The following is a 19,038-nucleotide window of genomic DNA, read 5'->3' on the forward strand; positions in this document are numbered from 1 at the left end:
ACTAAAAATCTAAAATCTGGACTCATCAGACCAAAGGACAGATTTCCACTGGTGTAATGTCAATTGTTTGTGTTTCTTGGCCCAAGCAAGTCTCTTATTATTTAGTAGTGGTTTCTTTGCAGCAATTTGACCATGAAGGGCTGATTCACACAGTCTCCTCTGAACAGTTAATGTTGAGATGTGTCTGTTATTTGAACCTATCCTCTGCTGCAGAGGTAGCTCTGGGTCTTCCTTTCCTGTTGCGGTCCTCATGAGAGACAGTTTCATCATAGCTCTTGAGAGTTTTTGAAACTGCACTTAAAGAAACCTTCAAAGTTCTTTAAAATTCCAGATTGACTGACCTTCATGTCTTAAAGTAATAATGGACCGTCATTTCTCTTTACTTATTTGAACTGTTCTTGCCATAATATGGACTTGGTATTTTACCAAATAAGGCTATCTTCTGTATACCACCCCTACTTTGTCACAACACGACTGATTGGCTCAGACACATTAAGAAGGAAAGAAATTCTACAATTAACTTTTAACAAGATGCAATCTGTTAATTGAAATGCATTCCAGGTGACTACCTCATGAAGCTGGTTGAGAGAATGCCAAGAGTGTGCAAAGCTGTCATCAAGGCAAAGGATGGCTACTTTGAAGAATTGTTAAACACTTTTTTGGTTATTACATGATTCCATATGTGTTATTTCATAGTTTTGATGTCTTCACTATTATTCTCCAATGTAGAAAATAGTTTTAAAAAATGAAGAAAAACCCTTGAAGGTGTGTCCAAACCTTTAATTGGTACTGTATATGCAAGTTCCATAGAGAAAAACACATTTCTCTCCATTGCATTTTCTTTCTCTGTTTATGATTTTTAGTGTGTGGTTATTTTGCCTCACAGGTTTAATAGATATAAATGGACCTAAAGTTAAAGTATGACTAAGATGGTTATTTATATAAGTCAAAGTAGAATAACGGACTCTAATGTCAAGCTGAACAAAATGCTGTTAACACTTTAGGAAGGGGGTACACATACGGCATTCATAACACCTTTATGAAACCATTCATAACAATTCACTAGCCTACGGATATTGTTGCACTCGTTTTGTCTAGGGGTCCTAGGCATAGTTACATGGTCTGTAACCTGAATTAATATTTGGATTTATGTGAGAAATCAGTGTTTGAGGCAGCAGGTAGCCTAGCTGTTGAAGGCGTTGGGACAGTAACAGAATGGACGCTGGTTCAAATCCCTGAGCCAACTAGGTGAAAAATATGCCGATGTGCCCTAGAGCAAGGCACTTAACCATAATTGCTCCTGTAAGTTGCTTTGCATAAGAGCGTCTGCTAAAAGACTAAAATGTAAATCTTGCAGTATCATTCATAACAACCGTCAGAAAGTTTTACCCAAACCGCTGCCCAGCCTAGAACAAAAAACAAAAGTTCTTACTTTGTTTTCTTTACTCATAATAACATGCAAAGTTCCATGATCCTGATTGCTTTCAGACACAGAAGTGCAGTGTTGAGACAGAAATTAATAAATCCATTCAATTATTTTGGTCAATGAATGTGAACATACTTGCAGGGTATTTGAAGTTAACTAATATATATGTAATGACCTGTTCTATAGTTAACCTCTGTTTACTCAAGGCTTAAAAAGTTATTTCCATAATGACTTTGTAATGTGTTTTAATATTAAAATTAAAAGACAAATAAATTGGTGGTGGTGGTGTGGTTGGTGTGGTGGTTGGTGGTGGTGTGGTTGGTGTGGGTGTGGTGGTTGGCGGTGGTGTTGGTGTGGTGGTTGGTGGTGGTTGGTGGGCGGTGGTTGGTAGTGGTGTGGTGGTTGGTAGTGGTTGGTTGGTAGTGGTTGGTGGGTGTGGTGGTTGGTGGGTGTGGTGGTTGGTGGGTGTGGTGGTTGGTGTGGGGGTTGGTGGTGGGTGGTTGGTGGGTGGTGGTTGGTGTGGGTGTGGTGGTTGGTAGTGGTGTGGTGGTTGGTGTGGGTGTGGTGGTTGGTGTGGTTGGTGGTGGTTGGTAGTGGGTGTGGTGGTTGGTAGTGGTGTGGTGGTTGGTGTGGGTGTGGTGGTTGGTAGTGGTGTGGTGGTTGGTAGTGGTTGGTGTGGGTGTGGTGGTTGGTAGTGGTGTGGTGGTTGGTGTGGGTGTGGTGTGGTGGTTGGTAGTGGTGTGGTGGTTGGTAGTGGTTGGTGTGGGTGTGGTATGGTGATTGTTGTGGGTGTGGTGGTTGGGAGCGCACCAGTCACGTTCTGTGGAGGAGGAGATCCAATGGAGATGGATGGATTTGGCCACACCCTCTTAAAGTCCCCCTCCAACATCACCAGGCAAGCTCTGTACTAGATGCAGCTCGGGACCTCAAACTCAACTCTGGACCTCGAAGTTCAACAGAGCTTTTTAACTGTTCCCTTATAATCAGGGATCGATTTAGACCTGGGACACTAGGTGGGTTCAATAAATTATCAGGTATAACAGAATCAGTAGGCACCGGACCTCATGGGGTAGGAGTTGAATACCCCTGCGCTAGGGAAATAGAAGAGAGGGCATCCACAAAACACCTGGAGGTGAGCGCTTGAAGCAGATACCAAAATATCTGGCAGGGGGTGGAATGAGCTGGAGAAGCCCAGAACAGAGTGTTATAGAGAGGAGTCGTCGATTGCCTGCGTAGTTTATTCAACAGAGGTGTGGACTTGAGTCACATGACTAGGACTTGAGTTAGACTCGCAACTCGACTTTGACTTTAACACCACTGACTCGTGACTTCGACTTGAGCCTTTTGATTCAACCTGACTTGATAAAGTAATAAAAATATAGATATTTTTAAAAGCATTCATTATTTGTGTAAATGTAATATACTAACTATTACTCTTGTTAAAAATATAAAATGGTATTACATTTGGTGAAGAGCACATAATGACTTGTTAAGGACTCGAAACTCAAAGTTTATTACTTGAGACTTGACTTGACCACAATCCCGTCCTCCCCAATTTAAGTCCCACCAACCTCCTGTGGTGGAACTGGCTTCGAGGTCCAGAGTTGAGTTTGAGGGGCCTGCTGTATGCTCCTAAAGAAAGGAAGGAAGAAAGTCATGTCATTATATCACCACTAGACAGCAGTAGAGATCTATTTAATTGTAGGTTGCAGAGCTTGAGTCAAGGATTGCTTCTGCCCTGTCCTTCATTAATATAGACAGCACGCATCAACTGCCTGGATTCTGGATTCTCTCTATCACGCCCACTGCTCTGCAGGGTTTAATCCGCCCTGTCATGTGATGTATCCATGAAGGGCGTGGGGCTGGTCGCAGTGCATTGCTGACATGGTACCTGGGCCCAGCTGGTTATTATATGGGATGCTTTCCTTACACTGAACAGTCAGAGTGTCTGAGGGCTGGGCATGTAGGCAGGAGTAGTAGCACAGGTGGCATATTGACGTTAGGGAGAGGCATGTGTAGCCGAGTGATCATAGGGTCCAGTGAGTAGCTAGGCGAGCTGGAGGTACGGCGATTCAGACAGCTAGCAGGCCAAGGCTAGCAGCAGGCTTGCAGATGGGCCTCAGGGAGACGTTGCAACAAGAGTTCTTTTTATTATTATTATTATTTTTTTTTATTCATATCAAATCAATACATAAAGCACATGAGTGAACACAAGCATACATAGATTACAAACAATGGACAATCGAGCTCGGGGGTACAATATCACATTACAATTACACAAGGACCTTAAGGGACATGCATATACTTACAATTCTAACAGCTTTTTTGTTAGTAGAGCATTTAACCGTCTTAAAATACAGTTCAGTTTCTTTTTGTAGGGTACGAAAATGTGGTTTTCTGTTTGTAAATTTACATTTGTGTATATGAAATTTGGCCAAAAGAATAATGAAATTAATTACATAAAAATGATTCCGCTTATTTCTATTGTATGTAAAGAATCCAAACAGTACATCTCTCCACAATAGTGTAAAATCTTCATAAATGTGTTCAATTATAAATCTACTGATGTCTTGCCACAGTTTTCTTACATGCATACAATGCCAAAAAAGATGCACAACTGTTTCTGGGTGGTCATTACAAAAGGAGCCATTTGAGTTGATGTTTTCCTTAAACTTCTTCATATAGTGGTTGGCAGGATAATATTTATGAATCATTTTAAAGGAAACTTCCTTAATTTAGTTAACAAGTAGGTATGTGTGTGGCAACATCCAAACTTTTTTTGCAACAGATATTATCAATAAATCCATTCCAATAAGGCATGACATAAGGTATAGATACAACATCCTGCTGAAACAAGGATCGTATCGCTCTGTTGTTGAATGGACCAAAAGAGAAACAAATCTTTCCTACTGATGAGTCAACAGGGTCAATAGAAGGTAGGCTCTGAGGGTCAGGTCTTGACACGTTCCTGAATAACAGAGCAACACCTGAGGGAATGGCATCTAAAACAATTTCAAAATCTTTAGGTGTTAAGGGACCTTGTAAAGTGATAAGAATTATTTATAACTGAGTAAAAGACCCTCTGCATTTACCAGTTGGCTCACCAATAGGAAGACAAGACAAGAGTCTGTTGAAACCCCCTCGGATGGTTACGTCGTCAGACCAGTTGTGATGGATTGGTGTCGGCAGCAAAGGGTCCAGGCCAATTGGCAGAAGAGGTATTGAAGCCCAGGAATTATCTGATGAAATTCTTTGGCTAGCCGGGAGAAGGGCCTAGCTCGAGGTTAGCTCCAGGCTAACTGGTGCTTGCTTCGGAACAGAAACCCCCTTAGACTGTTACGTCGGTAGACCAGTCATGATTGATTGGCGAGGCTCTGTGTCGGCAGCAAAGGGTCCAGGCCAATTGGTAAAAGAGGTAATTGAAGCCCAGGGATTGCTTGATGGAATCGCTTCAGCTAGCTGGGAGATGGGCCTAGTTCGAGGTTAGCTGCAGGCTAACTACGAGCTAGTAACTAGTTAGCTGGCTAACTTCAGAAGGGGGTACCGGTTCAAAAGTGTAAAAAGAGCAGATCCATACCACTTTGGGTGAGATGGGTTGCAGGAGAGTATGGTAAGATGGAAAATGTGATTTAAAAAAGATATAATAATACAAATATATACGAAGAAAAACGATATATACAAGGGACGTGACAAGACAATCATAACAGACATCCCCACTGCTACGCCATCTTGTATGCATCTTGGATGCCACACACACGCGCACATGCACACACACTTGTGTCAAGGTGAGAAGCTGTGGACAGGTCTATTACAGTGTCTGGATCGTGTTACCTTTCCATACATCTTCAGAGGACGAGAAGAAAGAGAAAGACCCGTAACTGTAGTGTCCTTTTCCAGCTAGAGTGGTAGCTGAGTCTATTCAGTGTTTTGGCTATTCAGAGGATTCTGACAACACAGTTGACACGTTGTGAAGATTATAGATGGGTACACGTAATCTCTTAATGTATCCAGTGTTAATTTGCTAAATTGTAATTACTTCGCTACTATGGCCTATTCATTGCCTCCTTATGCCACTTGCACACACTGTATATAGACTTTTTTTCTATTATGTTTTTGACTGTACGTTTGTTTATTCCATGTTTAACTCTGTGTTGTTGTCTGTGTCGCACTGCTTTGCTTTATCTTGGCCAGGTCGCAGTTGTAAATGAGAACTTGTTCTCAACTGGCCTATCTGGTTAAATAAAGGTGAAATTGAAAAGAATTCAAAACGTATCCAGTGACTGGCTGCTCACACATCTCTCTCCAGAACTCTGTATGCAGGGTTTCAAAGGGGTGTTTGTCCCATTGGGTGTAATGTTGTTCTGCAAGTGGACCCCACACAGAGATGCTATAAAGTGCAATTGGTTCATAGACACATTCAATTAGTATTTGCCAAATCTTAGTAGGTATTTCAATTTGAATTAGTTTTTTTAATGGCGTAGAAGGCCATAGGTGCTTTCTCTCTCAGTTAATGCACAGCCTCATGTACAGCTTTCGGAGCCATCATTGACTCAGTGGATTTTGTCCAACATGTCTCCGGACCTACTCACTGCCACAGTCATAATCTGGACCTAGTTTTGTCCTGTGGGATAAATGTTGTGGATCTTAATGTTTTTCCTCATGATCCTGGACTATCGGACCAACATTTCATTATGTTTGCAATCACAACAAACAATCTGCTTAGACCCCAACCAAGGATCATCAAAATTAGTGCTATAAATTCTCAGACAACACACAGATTCATAGGTGCCCTTCTAGACTCCCTCCACCTACCCAAGGACGTCAGTGTACAAAAATCAGTTAACTCAATTTAACCTTGCACAATACCCTAGATGCAGTCGCACCCCTAAAAACAAGAACATTTGTCGTAAGAAACTAGCTCCCTAGTATACAGAAAATGCCCAAACTCTGAAGCAAGGTTCCAGAAAATCGGAGTGGAAATGGCGCCACACCAAACTGGAAGTCTTTCGACTAGCTTGGAAAGACAGTACCGTTTAGTATCGAAGAGCCCTCACTGCTGCTCCATCATCCTATTTTTCCAACTTAATTGAGGAAAATAAGAACAATCCAAAATGTATTTTTTGATACTGTCGCGAAGCTAACTAAAAAGCAGCATTCCCCAAGAAAGGATGGATTTCACTTTAGCACTGATAAATTTATGAACGGCTTTGAGGAAAAGATCATGATCATTAGAAAGCAAATTACGGACTCCTCTTTAAATCTGAGTATTCCTCCAAAGCTCAGTTGTCCTGAGTCTGCACAACTCTGCCAGGACCTAGGATTAAGGGAGACACTCAAGTTTTTTAGTACTATATCTCTTGACACATTGATTAAATTAATCATGGCCTCCAAAACTTCAAGCTGTATACTGGACCCTATTCCAACTAAACTACTGAAAGAGCTGCTTCCTGTGCTTGGCCCTCCTCTGTTGAACATAATAAACGGCTCTCTATCCACCGGATGTGTACCAAACTCACTAAAAGTAGCAGTAATAAAGAATCTCTTGGAAAAGCCAAACTTTGACCCAGAAAATATAAAAAAACTATCGGCCTATACTCCCATTCCTCTCCAAAATTTTAGAAAAAGCTGTTGCGCAGAAAATACAAACAATGTATACGAAACGCTTCAGTCTAGTTTTAGACCCCATCATAGCACTGAGACTGCATTTGTGAAGGTGGTAAATTACCCTCTAATGGAGTCAGAACTGAGGCTCTGCATCTGTCCTCGTGCTCCTAGACCTTAGTGCTGCTTTTGATACCATCAATCACCACATTCTTTTGGAGAGATTGGAAACCCAAATTGGTCTACACGGACAAGTTCTGGCCTAAATTAGATCTTATCTGTCGGAAAGATATCAGTTTGTCTCTGTGAATGGTTTGTCCTCTGACAAATCAACTGTAAATTTCGGTGTTCCTCAAGGCTCCGTTTTAGGACCACTATTGTTTTCACTATATATTGCCCTCCCTGGAAGCCTGTGTTTCAGACATAAGGAAGTGGATGGCTGCAAATGTTCAACTTTTAAACTCGGTCCCAAGAAACAAAGAGATCTTCTGTTGAATCTGACAATTAATCTTGATGGTTGTACAGTCGTCTCAAAATAAATGTGAAGGACCTCGGCGTTACTCTGGACCCTGATCTCTCTTTTGACGAACATATCAAGACTGTTTCAAGGATAGCTTTTTTCCATCTACTTAGCATTGCAGACATCAGAAACTTTCTGTCCAAAAATGATGCAGAAAAATTAATACATGCTTTTGTCGCTTCTAGGTTCGACTACTGCAATGCTCTACTTTCCAGCTACCCGGATAAAGCACTAAATAAACTTCAGTTAGTGCTAAACACGGCTGCTAGAATCTTGACTAGAACCCCAAAATTTGATCATATTACTCCAGTGTTAGCCTCTCTACACTGGTTTCCTGTCAAGGCAAGGGCTGATTTCAAGGTTTTACTGCTAACCTACAAAGCATTACATGGGCTTGCTCCTACCTATCTTTCTGATTTGGTTTTGCCGTACATACCTACAGGTACACTATGGTCACAAGACGCAGGCCTCCTTACTGTCCCTAGAATTTCTAAGCAAACAGCTGGAGGCAGGGCTTTCTCCTATAGAGCTCCATTTTTATGGAATGGTCTGCCTATTCATCTGAGAGACACAGACTCGGTCTCAACCTTTAAGTCTTTATTGAAGACTGATCTCTTCAGTAGGTCCTATGATTGAGTGTCGTCTGGCCCAGGAGTGTGAAGGTGAACGGAAAGGCACTGGAGCAACAAACCACCCTTGCTGTCTCTGCCTGGCCGGTTCCCCTCTCTCCACTGGGGTTCTCTGCCTCTAACCCTATTACAGGAGCTGAGTCACTGGCTTACTGGTGCTCTTCCATAGCGTCCCTAGGGGGAGTGCGTCACTTGAGTGGGTTGAGTAACTGACGTGATCTTCCTGTCCGGGTTGGCGCCCATGGGGGAGTGCCCTGGGGGAGACCTTCGTGGGCTATACTCGGCCTTGTCTCACGATGGTAAGTTAGTCAAAGTGGGTGGGGTTATATCCTGCCTGTTTGGCCCTGTCCGGGGGTATCATCGGATGGGGCCACAGTGTCTCCCGACCCCTCCTGTCTCAGCCTCCAGTATTTATGCTGCAGTAGTTTATGTGTAGGGGGACTAGGGTCAGTCTGTTATATTTTGAGTATTTCTCCTGTTTTATCTGGTGTCCTATGTGAATTGAAGTATGCTCTCTCTAATTCTTTCTTTCTTTCTTTCTCTCTCTCTCTCTCGGAGGACATGAGCCCTAGGACCATGCCTCAGTACTACCTGGCCTGATGACTCCTTACTGTCCCCAGTCCACCTGGTTGTGCTGCTGTTCCAGTTTCAAAAGTTCTATGGAACCCTGACCTGGTGTTTTCAACTTTCTAGAGACAGCAGGAGCAGTAGAGATACTCTGAATGATCGGCTTTGAAAAGCCAACTGACAATTACTCCTGACGTGCTGACTTGTTGCACCCTCGGCAACCACTGTGATTATTATTATTTGACTCTGCTGGTTATCTATGAACATTTGAACATCTTGGCCATGTTCTGTTATAATCTCCACCTGGCACAGCCAGAAGAGGACTGGCCACCCCTCATAGCCTGGTTCCTCTTTAGTTTTTTTCCTAGGTTTTGGCCTTTCTAGGGAGTTTTTCCTGGCCACAATGCCATGGAATTGGTACATTGAAAATCTCTACCCATTTATTTTGCAACTTGTGTGGCGCAGCTGTCATGCGTATGAGACATAACTCCTCAATTTCTATTCATAATATCATTAATAAATATAATACCATTAAAAAATATATTTTTGTATTAATCTTTCTTATTTGAATTTTAACCATAACATTTGTTGTAATATTTGTTCTATCTTTTCTGGTTGATAAAACTGAAATTGTAAACAGCTTTGTATGGCTTGTTTCAGAAAGGGCCATACTTTAAACAAAATTTGATTTTCAATTAGTTGGAAATGAGATGTTGTAATCTGTTTAAAGGCAGAAAGGCCATTTTGAACAAAGGATTCTTATTAATCTACTGGAAAACCATTTTGGGTTTAAGTATATTTTATGTATGAGTGAAGCTTTTAGTGAGAGGTTTAAAGTTTTAATATTTAATAATTTTAGCCACCCAAACTCATATGCATTATATAAATAAGCACGTTTAATTTTGTAAAATTAAATATTTTTTGCTCATGTGATTTAAAAAACAAGTTGTCTGGAGTAGGCAGTGTCATTAGCAAGTAAGTAAACTGTGATAGGAACAAAGAGTTTATCAATGTGATTTTTCCATAAATTGACAAGTATTTACCTCTCCCTGGTTGCAGAATCTTCTCTATTTTTGCTAATTGTCTATTGAAATTGATTGCGGTAAGTTCATTTATATTTTTTGAGATGTGAATACCAAGTATGTCTACATCCCCATCCGCCCATTTTATTGGTAAACTGCAAGGTAGTGTTTTTTAACCATCCAATGTGTGGTATGGTGCACTTGTCATTATTACATTTTAGTCCTGAGAAGCTAGAAAAGAGATCAAGATCTTCAATGAGACTGTGCAGGGATCCAAATTGCAGACTTAAGAAAAGAAAAAACTTGAGTCATCAGCATACAGTGACACTTTTGTTTTTATCCCCTGGATATCTAACCCCCTGGTGTTCTTGTTGGATCTAATTTTAATCGCATTTCAATGGCCAAAATAAATAGATATGGAGACAACAGACTGCCTTGTTTTACTCCTGTTTGAAGCTAAATACTTTAAAGAGTTGCAAAGAAAAAGCCATATTTCAGACTGGCCAATAAAAAAAACGATTAAGATGGGCAAAAGAACACAGACACTGGACAGAGTAACTCAACCTAGATGGCCAGCATCCCGGAGTTGCCTCTTCACTGTTGATGTTGAGACTGGTGTTTTGCGGGTACTATTTAATGAAGCTGCCAGTTGAGGATTTGTGAGGCATCTGTTTCTCAAACTAGACACTCTAATGTACTTGTCCTCTTGCTAAGTTGTGCACCGGGGCCACCCACTCTTTCTATTCTAGTTAGAGACAGTTTGTGCTGTTCTGTGAAGGGAGTAGTACACAGCGTTGTACGAGATCTTCAGTTTCTTGGCAATATCTTGCATGGAATAGCCTTAATTTCTCAGAACAAGAATAAACTGATGAGTTTCAGAAGCAAGGTCTTTGTTCCTAGCCATTTTGAGCCTGTAATCAAACCCTCAAATGCTACAGATACTCAGCTAGTCTAAAGGCCAGTTCAATTCCTTCTTTAATCAGAACAACAGTTTTCAGCTGTGCAAAAAATAATTGCAAAAGGGTTTTCTAATGATCAATTAGCCTTTTAAAATGATAAACTTGAATTAGCTAACACAAAGTGCCATTGGAACACAGAATTGATGGTTGCTGATAATGGGCCCCTGTACGCCTATGTAGATATTCCATTAAAAAAATCAGCTTTTTCCAGCTACAATAGTCCTTTACAACATTAACAATGTCTACACTGTATTTCTGATCAATTTATGTTATTTTAATGGACAAAAAAAGTGCTTTTCATTCAAAAACAAAGGACATTTCTAAGTGACCCCAAAATTTTGAACGGTAGTGTATGAGGGAGATTTTTAAGAGAACTAACCAAATATCATGGAAAACAGCCAGAAAAAAAATTGTAACAATAATAGATAATATTAATAGAAATTATAACAGCACAATCTTATAAATGCATGCTCATATTTTAAAGTGTTGGTTGCTCCCATAGCAAGTAAACATTTTCACAAAAGGAGATTTCTTCAGGAACTCGTTCAGAGGTAGCGAAGAGGTTGTAATGTTTCGCTCCCCTTCTATAGCATGGAAGGGGACCAGAGATGACTGTTCTCTTCCATGTGCTAACAAGGGTGTTCAAGAGAATGTTGTAGTCCTTTTTCAGTTCCTGAGATTGCCGAAAGCAAATGTTGTTAAATCCAACGTAAGTGACAATGGTGCCCAATATTAGAGTAGTAGAACTGTGGGCATGAAGGAGTTGATGTCTTGGAAATGGGTGCCTGGGTGACAGTGAACCTTGGTCTGCCCACAGGCCACAGGCAGGCCATAATCTCTCACCGTCGAGCTGTCCACGACAATGGTGGTTGCGATGGAATCCAAAGGGGAAGGAAGAGGTGGAACAGAACAGGCCTGGGGGGAGGAGGTTTGTACATGTACCAGTAGCAGTGGTTGGCGTAGGAATCCTCAGAGAAATAGAGGAGGGCCCAAGACCTAGTTTCCTTTGATCAGCGACCGGCTGAGCTGTGGAGGTGTCCCTAGACAGCTGAAGGCTGTTGGTGTACTCCCAGGATCAGACGTGACCCCCGGGCCGGTATGTCCACCTCCAGCAGAGTAAAGCTGTTTAAAAGCTGGACCTGATCTTCTAGGATATATGGAGGCCGACCTGACTGCCTTTCACCCGACCTCCTTCGTCTTTCCAGTGTCAAGTCTCCCACGGGCCGCAGAGTTGAGCTTACCATCTGTCCAGTGGATTGGAGCATGTCATTCCCACCCGTCTCGCCGGCACCCCTTGGCGGTAGCAGGCATTCAGAACTGAAGTAATGTGTTTTTTTCCACAGCTGAGCTAGTAGTCAGATAATCTCTTCTCTAAGCTGCTTGATGATGATACATTTGGAACAAACAAGAATTTGTAAATATATCAGTTCCACCTTATTTTCCTACTCTTGCAAAGATATGATCTCGCACCTAGCGCATTTGAGCCCAGACATAGACACAAATACCGCTGGTGTTTTGACTCTAGAGCTGCTAGCGTGATCTTGCTTTGTTAGCCTGATGGCTAACCAATAACTATTGTGTTTTTTTTGCAGAAATCCGGGAAACAAACTTGTGGTCCCAACCAAATAAGCTAACCGCGCTGCAGAATCCTTTGCTATCAGAACCTCCAATCGTTAAAGTTGTTGTTGTTGTTGACATGATTAAAAACTATTTAATCAAAACTACAGTATGTCATGAAAACAACAATGTAGACAGTACACTGATCTTTTGTGCGCTCTGATGACGTCTATTGCGTGATGGGTGATGACGTATGCTCTCAATGGCTCACTTAAAGGTGCATAACTCAGTGTCCCATGTAGAGTTTGTTTCAAAACTATGACATACCTCTGCTGTGTGTGTGTGCAGTGAGGGTTCCCTCCTAATAATGCACAAGCCTGTAGGTTACCCTTGTGTTTCTCTCTCTCTCTCACACACACACACACACACACACACACACACACACACACACACACACACACACACACACACACACACACACACACACACACTAGACCTTGTATCTGTGCTCAACCTCTCAGCCGTTTGCATACGTGGCCATACCCAACTCCAACACCATCATTAAGTTTGCTGACGACACAACAGTGGTAGGCCTGATCACCGACAACGATGAGACAGCCTATAGGGAGAAGGTCAGAGACCTGGCAGTGTGGTGCCAGGACAACAACCTCTCCCTCAATGTGAGCAAGACAAAGGACTTGATCGCGGACTACAGGAAAAGGCAGGCCGAACAGGCCCCCATTAACATCGATGGGCCTGTAGTGGAGCGTGTTGAGAGCTTCAAGTTCCTTGGTTTCCACGTCACCAACGATCTATCATGGTCCAAACACACCAAGACAATCATGAAGAGGTCACGACAACACCTTTTCCCCTTCAGGAGACTGAAAAGGCATGGGTCCCTAAATCCTCAAAAGGTTCTACAGCTGCACCATTGAGAGCATCCTGACCGATTGCATCAAAGCCTGGTATGGCAATTGCTCGGCATCTGACCATAAGGCGCTACAGAGGGTAATGTGTATGGCTCAGTACATCACTGGGGCCAAGCTTCCTGCAATCCAGGACCTATAAAATAGGCGGTATTAGAGGAAAGCCCATAACATTGTCATAGACTGTTTTCTCTGCTACCGCACAGCAAGCAGTGCCGGAGCGCCAAGTCTAGGATCAAAAGGCTCCTTAACAGCTTCTACCGCCAAGCCATAAGACTGCTAATCAAATCATTATCTACATTGACCCCCCAGTCCCATTTGTTTTTTACGCTGATGCTACTCGCTGTTTATTATCTTTGCATAGTCACTTCACCACTACCTACATGTACAAATGACCTCAACTAACCTGTAACCCTGCACATTGACTCGGTATTGGTACCCCCTGTATATAGCCTTGTTATTGTTATCGTTATTGTTATTTTATTGTGTTGCTTTTTATAATTTTTTACTTTATCTTTATTTTCTTAACTCTTTCTTGAACTGCACTGTTGGTTCAGGGCTTGTAAGTAATCATTTCACTGTTGTATTCGGCGCATGTGACACATAATGTTTGATTTGACACCTGTGTGGCAGTAAAGGTTGCTGAGGGGAGGACGGCTCATAGTAATGGTTGGAATGGAGTCAATGGAATGTTATCAACCACACGGAAACCACGTGTACCATTCCATTGACTCCATTCCAGCCATTACTATGAGCCATCCTCCCCTCAGCAACCTCCACTGGTGTGTGTACGGCTGTGTGTGACTGTGATCCTAACACAAGGTGAAGTGTGTTAGCCAGAACACCCTAGTTATGTGTCCTTTACTCTGATGGTGGTGGTAGCATCTCTGGCTCTCAACCTCCAGGAAAGCCTCAACCAGGGAAACAGACCCAGAAATAATGATGCTGTGCAGCCATGGACATGCTGGCGTCTTTTCTTCTCTTCATCATTGTGTCACATGCTGCTTCTCAGCCATGTGTGTGTGCCAGAGGAGCACTATTAGTTGGATACGATCATGTCCAGTGTCTTTCGTCAAGTGACAAACATGTTTTAATCCAACAGACAGCAGCATATAATGTATATCTACATTTCAAAACATCACATACACTCTAAAAAAAATGCTGGGTCAATTATGACCAATTTGCGTAATTCCTGTAACCCAACGCTGGGTCACTACAGTACATACCCAGCACTGGGTTATTTTGATCCAGCACTGTTGGGTTATGTGATTTACCACAGCCTCTAGTATCAGGGCCATGCAGTCTCTAATATCAGGGCCATGCAGACTCCAGTATCAGGGCCATGCAGCCTCCAGTTTAAGGGCCATGCAGCCTCCAGTATAAGGGCCATGCAGCCTCCAGTTTAATAGCCATGCAGCCTCTAGTATCAGGGCCATGCAGCCTCTAGTATCAGGGACATGCAGCCTCTAGTATCAGGGCCATGCAGCCTCTAATATCAGGGCCATGCAGCCTCTAGTATCAGGGCCATGCAGTCTCTAATATAAGGGCCATGCATTCTCTAATATCAGGGCCATGCAGCCTCCAGTATAAGGGCCATGCAGCCTCCAGTTTAAGGGACATGCAGCCTCTAGTATCAGGGCCATGCAGTCTGTAATATCAGGGCCATGCAGCCTCCAGTTTAAGGGCCATGCAGCCTCTAGTATCAGGGCCATGCAGCCTCTAATATCAGGGCCATGCAGCCTCTAGTATCAGGGCCATGCAGCCTCCAGTTTAAGGGCCATGCAGCCTGTAGTATCAGGGCCATGCAGTCTCCAGTTTAAGGGCCATGCAGCCTCTAGTATCAGGGCCATGCAGCCTCCAGTTTAAGGACCATGCAGCCTCCAGTATCAGGGCCATGCAGCCTCCAGTTTAAGGGCCATGCAGCCTCCAGTATAAGGGTCATGCAGCCTCCAGTATAAGGGCCATGCAGCCTCCAGTATCAGGGCCATGCAGCCTCCAGTATCAGGGCCATGCAGCCTCCAGTATCAGGGCCATGCAGCCTCCAGTATCAGGGCCATGCAGCCTCCAGTATCAGGGCCATGCAGCCTCCAGTATCAGGGCCATGCAGCCTCCAGTATCAGGGCCATGCAGCCTCCAGTATCAGGGCCATGCAGCCTCTAGTATCAGGGCCATGCAGCCTCCAGTATCAGGGCCATGCAGCCTCCAGTATCAGGGCCATGCAACCTCTAGTATCAGGGCCATGCAGCCTCTAGTATCAGGGCCATGCAGCCTCCAGTATCAGGGCCATGCAGCCTCCAGTATCAGGGCCATGCAACCTCTAGTATCAGGGCCATGCAGCCTCTAGTATCAGGGCCATGCAGCCTCCAGTATAAGGGCCATGCAGCCTCCAGTATAAGGGCCATGCAGCCTCTAGTATCAGGGCCATGCAGCCTCCAGTATCAGGGCCATGCAGCCTCCAGTATCAGGGCCATGCAACCTCTAGTATCAGGGCCATGCAGCCTCTAGTATCAGGGCCATGCAGCCTCTAGTATCAGGGCCATGCAGCCTCCAGTATAAGGGCCATGCAGCCTCCAGTATAAGGGTCATACAGCCTCCAGTATAAGGGCCATGCAGCCTCTAGTATCAGGGCCATGCAGCCTCCAGTATCAGGGCCATGCAACCTCTAGTATCAGGGCCATGCAGCCTCTAGTATCAGGGCCATGCAGCCTCCAGTATCAGGGCCATGCAGCCTCCAGTATCAGGGCCATGCAACCTCTAGTATCAGGGCCATGCAGCCTCTAGTATCAGGGCCATGCAGCCTCGAGTATCAGGGCTATACAGCCTCTAGTATCAGGGCCATGCAGCCTCGAGTATCAGGGCTATACAGCCTCTAGTATCAGGGCCATGCAGCCTCTAGTATCAGGGCAGTTGGTGACAAAGACAACGTTAACGCAGATTAAGTGGAGAGTCAAAATGGGTAGCCTTAACTCGGATGAACAATTGATGAACAATTTTTCATTTCAATATGAAGTTAAAGTAACTGTCTGCATTCAGACTGAGACTAGGGGGAGGCAGGTACCCTAGTTGTTAGAGCATTAGGCCAGTAACCAAAAGGATGCTGGGTTGATTCCCCGAGCTGACAAGGTAAACATATGTTGTTCTGACCCTGAGCAAGGCAGTTAACCCACTGTTCCCCAGGTGCCGTGGATGTCGATTATGTCGATCTCTGATTCAGTGGTTGGGTTAAATGCGGAAGACACATTTCAGTTGTATAACTGACTAGGTATCCCCATCTAGCTAGCCAATTCAGAAACAATTAGGATTTTAAAAATACAACCAAACTTCAAATGTTTAGTACCACACACAGCACAGGAAAATAGCTTGCAAGCCAGCTAAATTAGTAAATGTTAGTAGTTTGCTAGCTCTGATTATATAAAATGGTCAATTACTGAGATAATATGTAATTATGATAGCTAGGTCATGTATAGCTTTTTTTTGGTCAGCCACAAAGCCTTGCCCATTTGCCTGTCTAAAAGTCATTCTACTCAGTACCAACTGCACTGTATGGTACACAGCTGCAACAATCCTCATTCACGAGCTTCCTGGATCACATTGATCTTCTACATTTGTGGGATAAAATATGACTGGTCATATCTCAATAACCCAACATCAATAACCCAGCATTAAGATCAGAACCTTGCTCTTGTTAAAGAAAACACAACTAAGTGACCCAATCCCTGCAAACCAGCAGTTGGGTTGTTTTAACAACCCAGCATTTTTTGTTGTTGAGTGTATCTAGTTGTGTCAAACAATTGGGCATCATTACAGCACTCAGAACAAGTCCTCCCTATGTCCGTTCGCCTCTCTCTCTCTCTCTCTCTCTCTCTCTCTCTCTCTCTCTCTCTCTCTCTCTCTCTCTCTCTCTCTCTCTCTCTCTCTCTCTCATAGCTCTCTCCCCTCTCTCTTTTTTCCCTCCTCAGAATATGTCCTCTCTGTCTCTCTCTCCCTCCTTGACAAAAGGTAAGTTCATCCCCCCCACCAAAACAAGAAATTGTATAATGAAAAAGGACAGTAGGCTCATTTCATGCTCTCAGATCCATAGACTACTTTATTGTTACATTATTGCAGGAAGAATTTTCAAACAAGCACACACAATCCATACACTGAATTCACAGCACCCATCACCCCAACACAACAGGTGTCACATACTGGTTGACAGTAACCTTAACGTAATTCAGTTATTAAGAGCCTCACATGACATAATAATACTTGTCACTATCAGCTATAACTATTTAATGATTGTATAAGACACAAATCTTTTTATGATGAATGGAATGGTTATTGCTTTATGCTATTTCTTTATAGTAATGGAATGAATAGATAAAACATATAAAAAGGTATTACTAATATTACCAAAATTACTTTTAAATGTACTTTTCATTTTGAACTGTATGAATTTTTTTACCCAAAAATCTATCAATCAATCTATGAAACAATCAAAGAAAAATAAATGCACTGTGAATTAGCGGTAAAATAGTAACACAGCTGACTCCAGCATCTGTTTTGATGTACTAAAGCCTATATGGGTCCCATAGCCGTTCCAGGCAAAGCCGGTGAAATCGCCACACTGAAGAGGGTTACCCTCAGGGAAAAACCCACCACCACCAATACAGTAGTGTTCAACATTACCGCCTTTGGGTTTGACCCCAGAGCAGATGGCTGTGGCCGCTCGTTCATGGTTTATGGCTCTGAAACTGATGAAGCCTCCCTCAGTCTCCCCTCTAGTGCTAGGGCCGTAAAACATTTTGGTGGACTCTTTGTCCCCGAGGTCATAAACTATGGGAATGGAGGGCCCATTGTCGGACAGGTGTTTTCCAACGTTGTACTCGACCGGGTAGCGGTGGAAGAGGTAGTACAGGTTTCCTCCGTACAGATGGAGGAAGCGCCTGTTAGTGTGGTAGCGCATGATGGCGGCCAGGTTCCAGTGGTAAAAGGGCGTTTTGTTGGGAACGTGCCACACCGACATGTCTTCTGCATCTATGTCATAGTAGCCAGGATTCTTGAAGTCATTGTCTGTGGCTGCCTCCACTGTTCCGAAAGTCTTCCTGTTGGCCCAGTTGCCTTCCCCTTTTGGCCAGTTGGCATTGTTGCCCTGCTGGCTGGTCCAACGATCGCCAACTGTGCACTTCGCGTAGATGTTGTCCTCGTGCACGCTTGCCACCAGAGTCCAGCCGCCACCCGCTGTGGTCATGTCACAGAAGGTCTGGTACACCACCCCAGTAGACGTGGTCAGGTAGTACAGACCGTCTTCAGCTTGACCATATCTGTCCTTAACTTCCTTGCAGCTTCTGCCAATGAATTTAGCCCTATTTCTTAGCTCATCAAGACGGCTCAAGCTAACTTTTGGAGCTCTTGCCTGCTCAATCGCTTTTACAGAATCAAGTGGTGAAGTGTTTATGCACGACGTCTGAAACACCATCAGTAGAGGGATCGCCAGCAGAAAAGCCTGGTACATCATGTCTGTTGTAGTAAGGCTTCAGTGAGGATCTGTTGAACGTTGCTTCCTTGAGGTACTTATATGTTAAGTTTTGGCAATGTTCCAATATCAATGTTTGTTAAAGCACATAGCTATCAGTACTATAGAAGTTATTATCAATGACACACCTGGCAAATGGGGTAATCTTGAAACAAAAAATCTTTGCAGACTTGGTCGAAAAAAAATTACTCTGGAAACATTTTCCTCTCATGAAGACACCTGTCAGGTGGGAAATGTTGCCCTCAATTTTACGCTCCACAATGTGTTTAATGGATCTGGTACTAAACATCGATGGTGGTATTTTGACAAAAAAATG

At 43.4% G+C, this 19,038-nt stretch overlaps 1 protein-coding gene across 1 annotated transcript; it reads right to left on the reverse strand.

Annotated features, from left to right (window-relative positions):
• Positions 1-17,266: 17,266 nt before the first annotated feature.
• LOC135552057 (intelectin-like) lies at positions 17,267-18,743 on the reverse strand. The gene has a single exon (XM_064983431.1). It carries the CDS (start codon positions 18,702-18,704, stop codon positions 17,709-17,711), a length of 996 nt encoding a protein of 331 aa, XP_064839503.1. The 5' UTR covers positions 18,705-18,743; the 3' UTR covers positions 17,267-17,708.
• Between the last annotated feature and the right edge of the window lie 295 nt (positions 18,744-19,038).

The sequence above is a fragment of the Oncorhynchus masou genome, chromosome 13 (genome assembly GCF_036934945.1).
Source record: "Oncorhynchus masou masou isolate Uvic2021 chromosome 13, UVic_Omas_1.1, whole genome shotgun sequence".
Classification (NCBI taxonomy): Eukaryota; Metazoa; Chordata; class Actinopteri; order Salmoniformes; family Salmonidae; genus Oncorhynchus; species Oncorhynchus masou.

Bases quoted from the DNA above. Each gene is read 5' to 3' on its own strand.
- LOC135552057 (XM_064983431.1), bottom strand. From the start codon at position 18,704: ATGATGTACCAGGCTTTTCTGCTGGCGATCCCTCTACTGATGGTGTTT.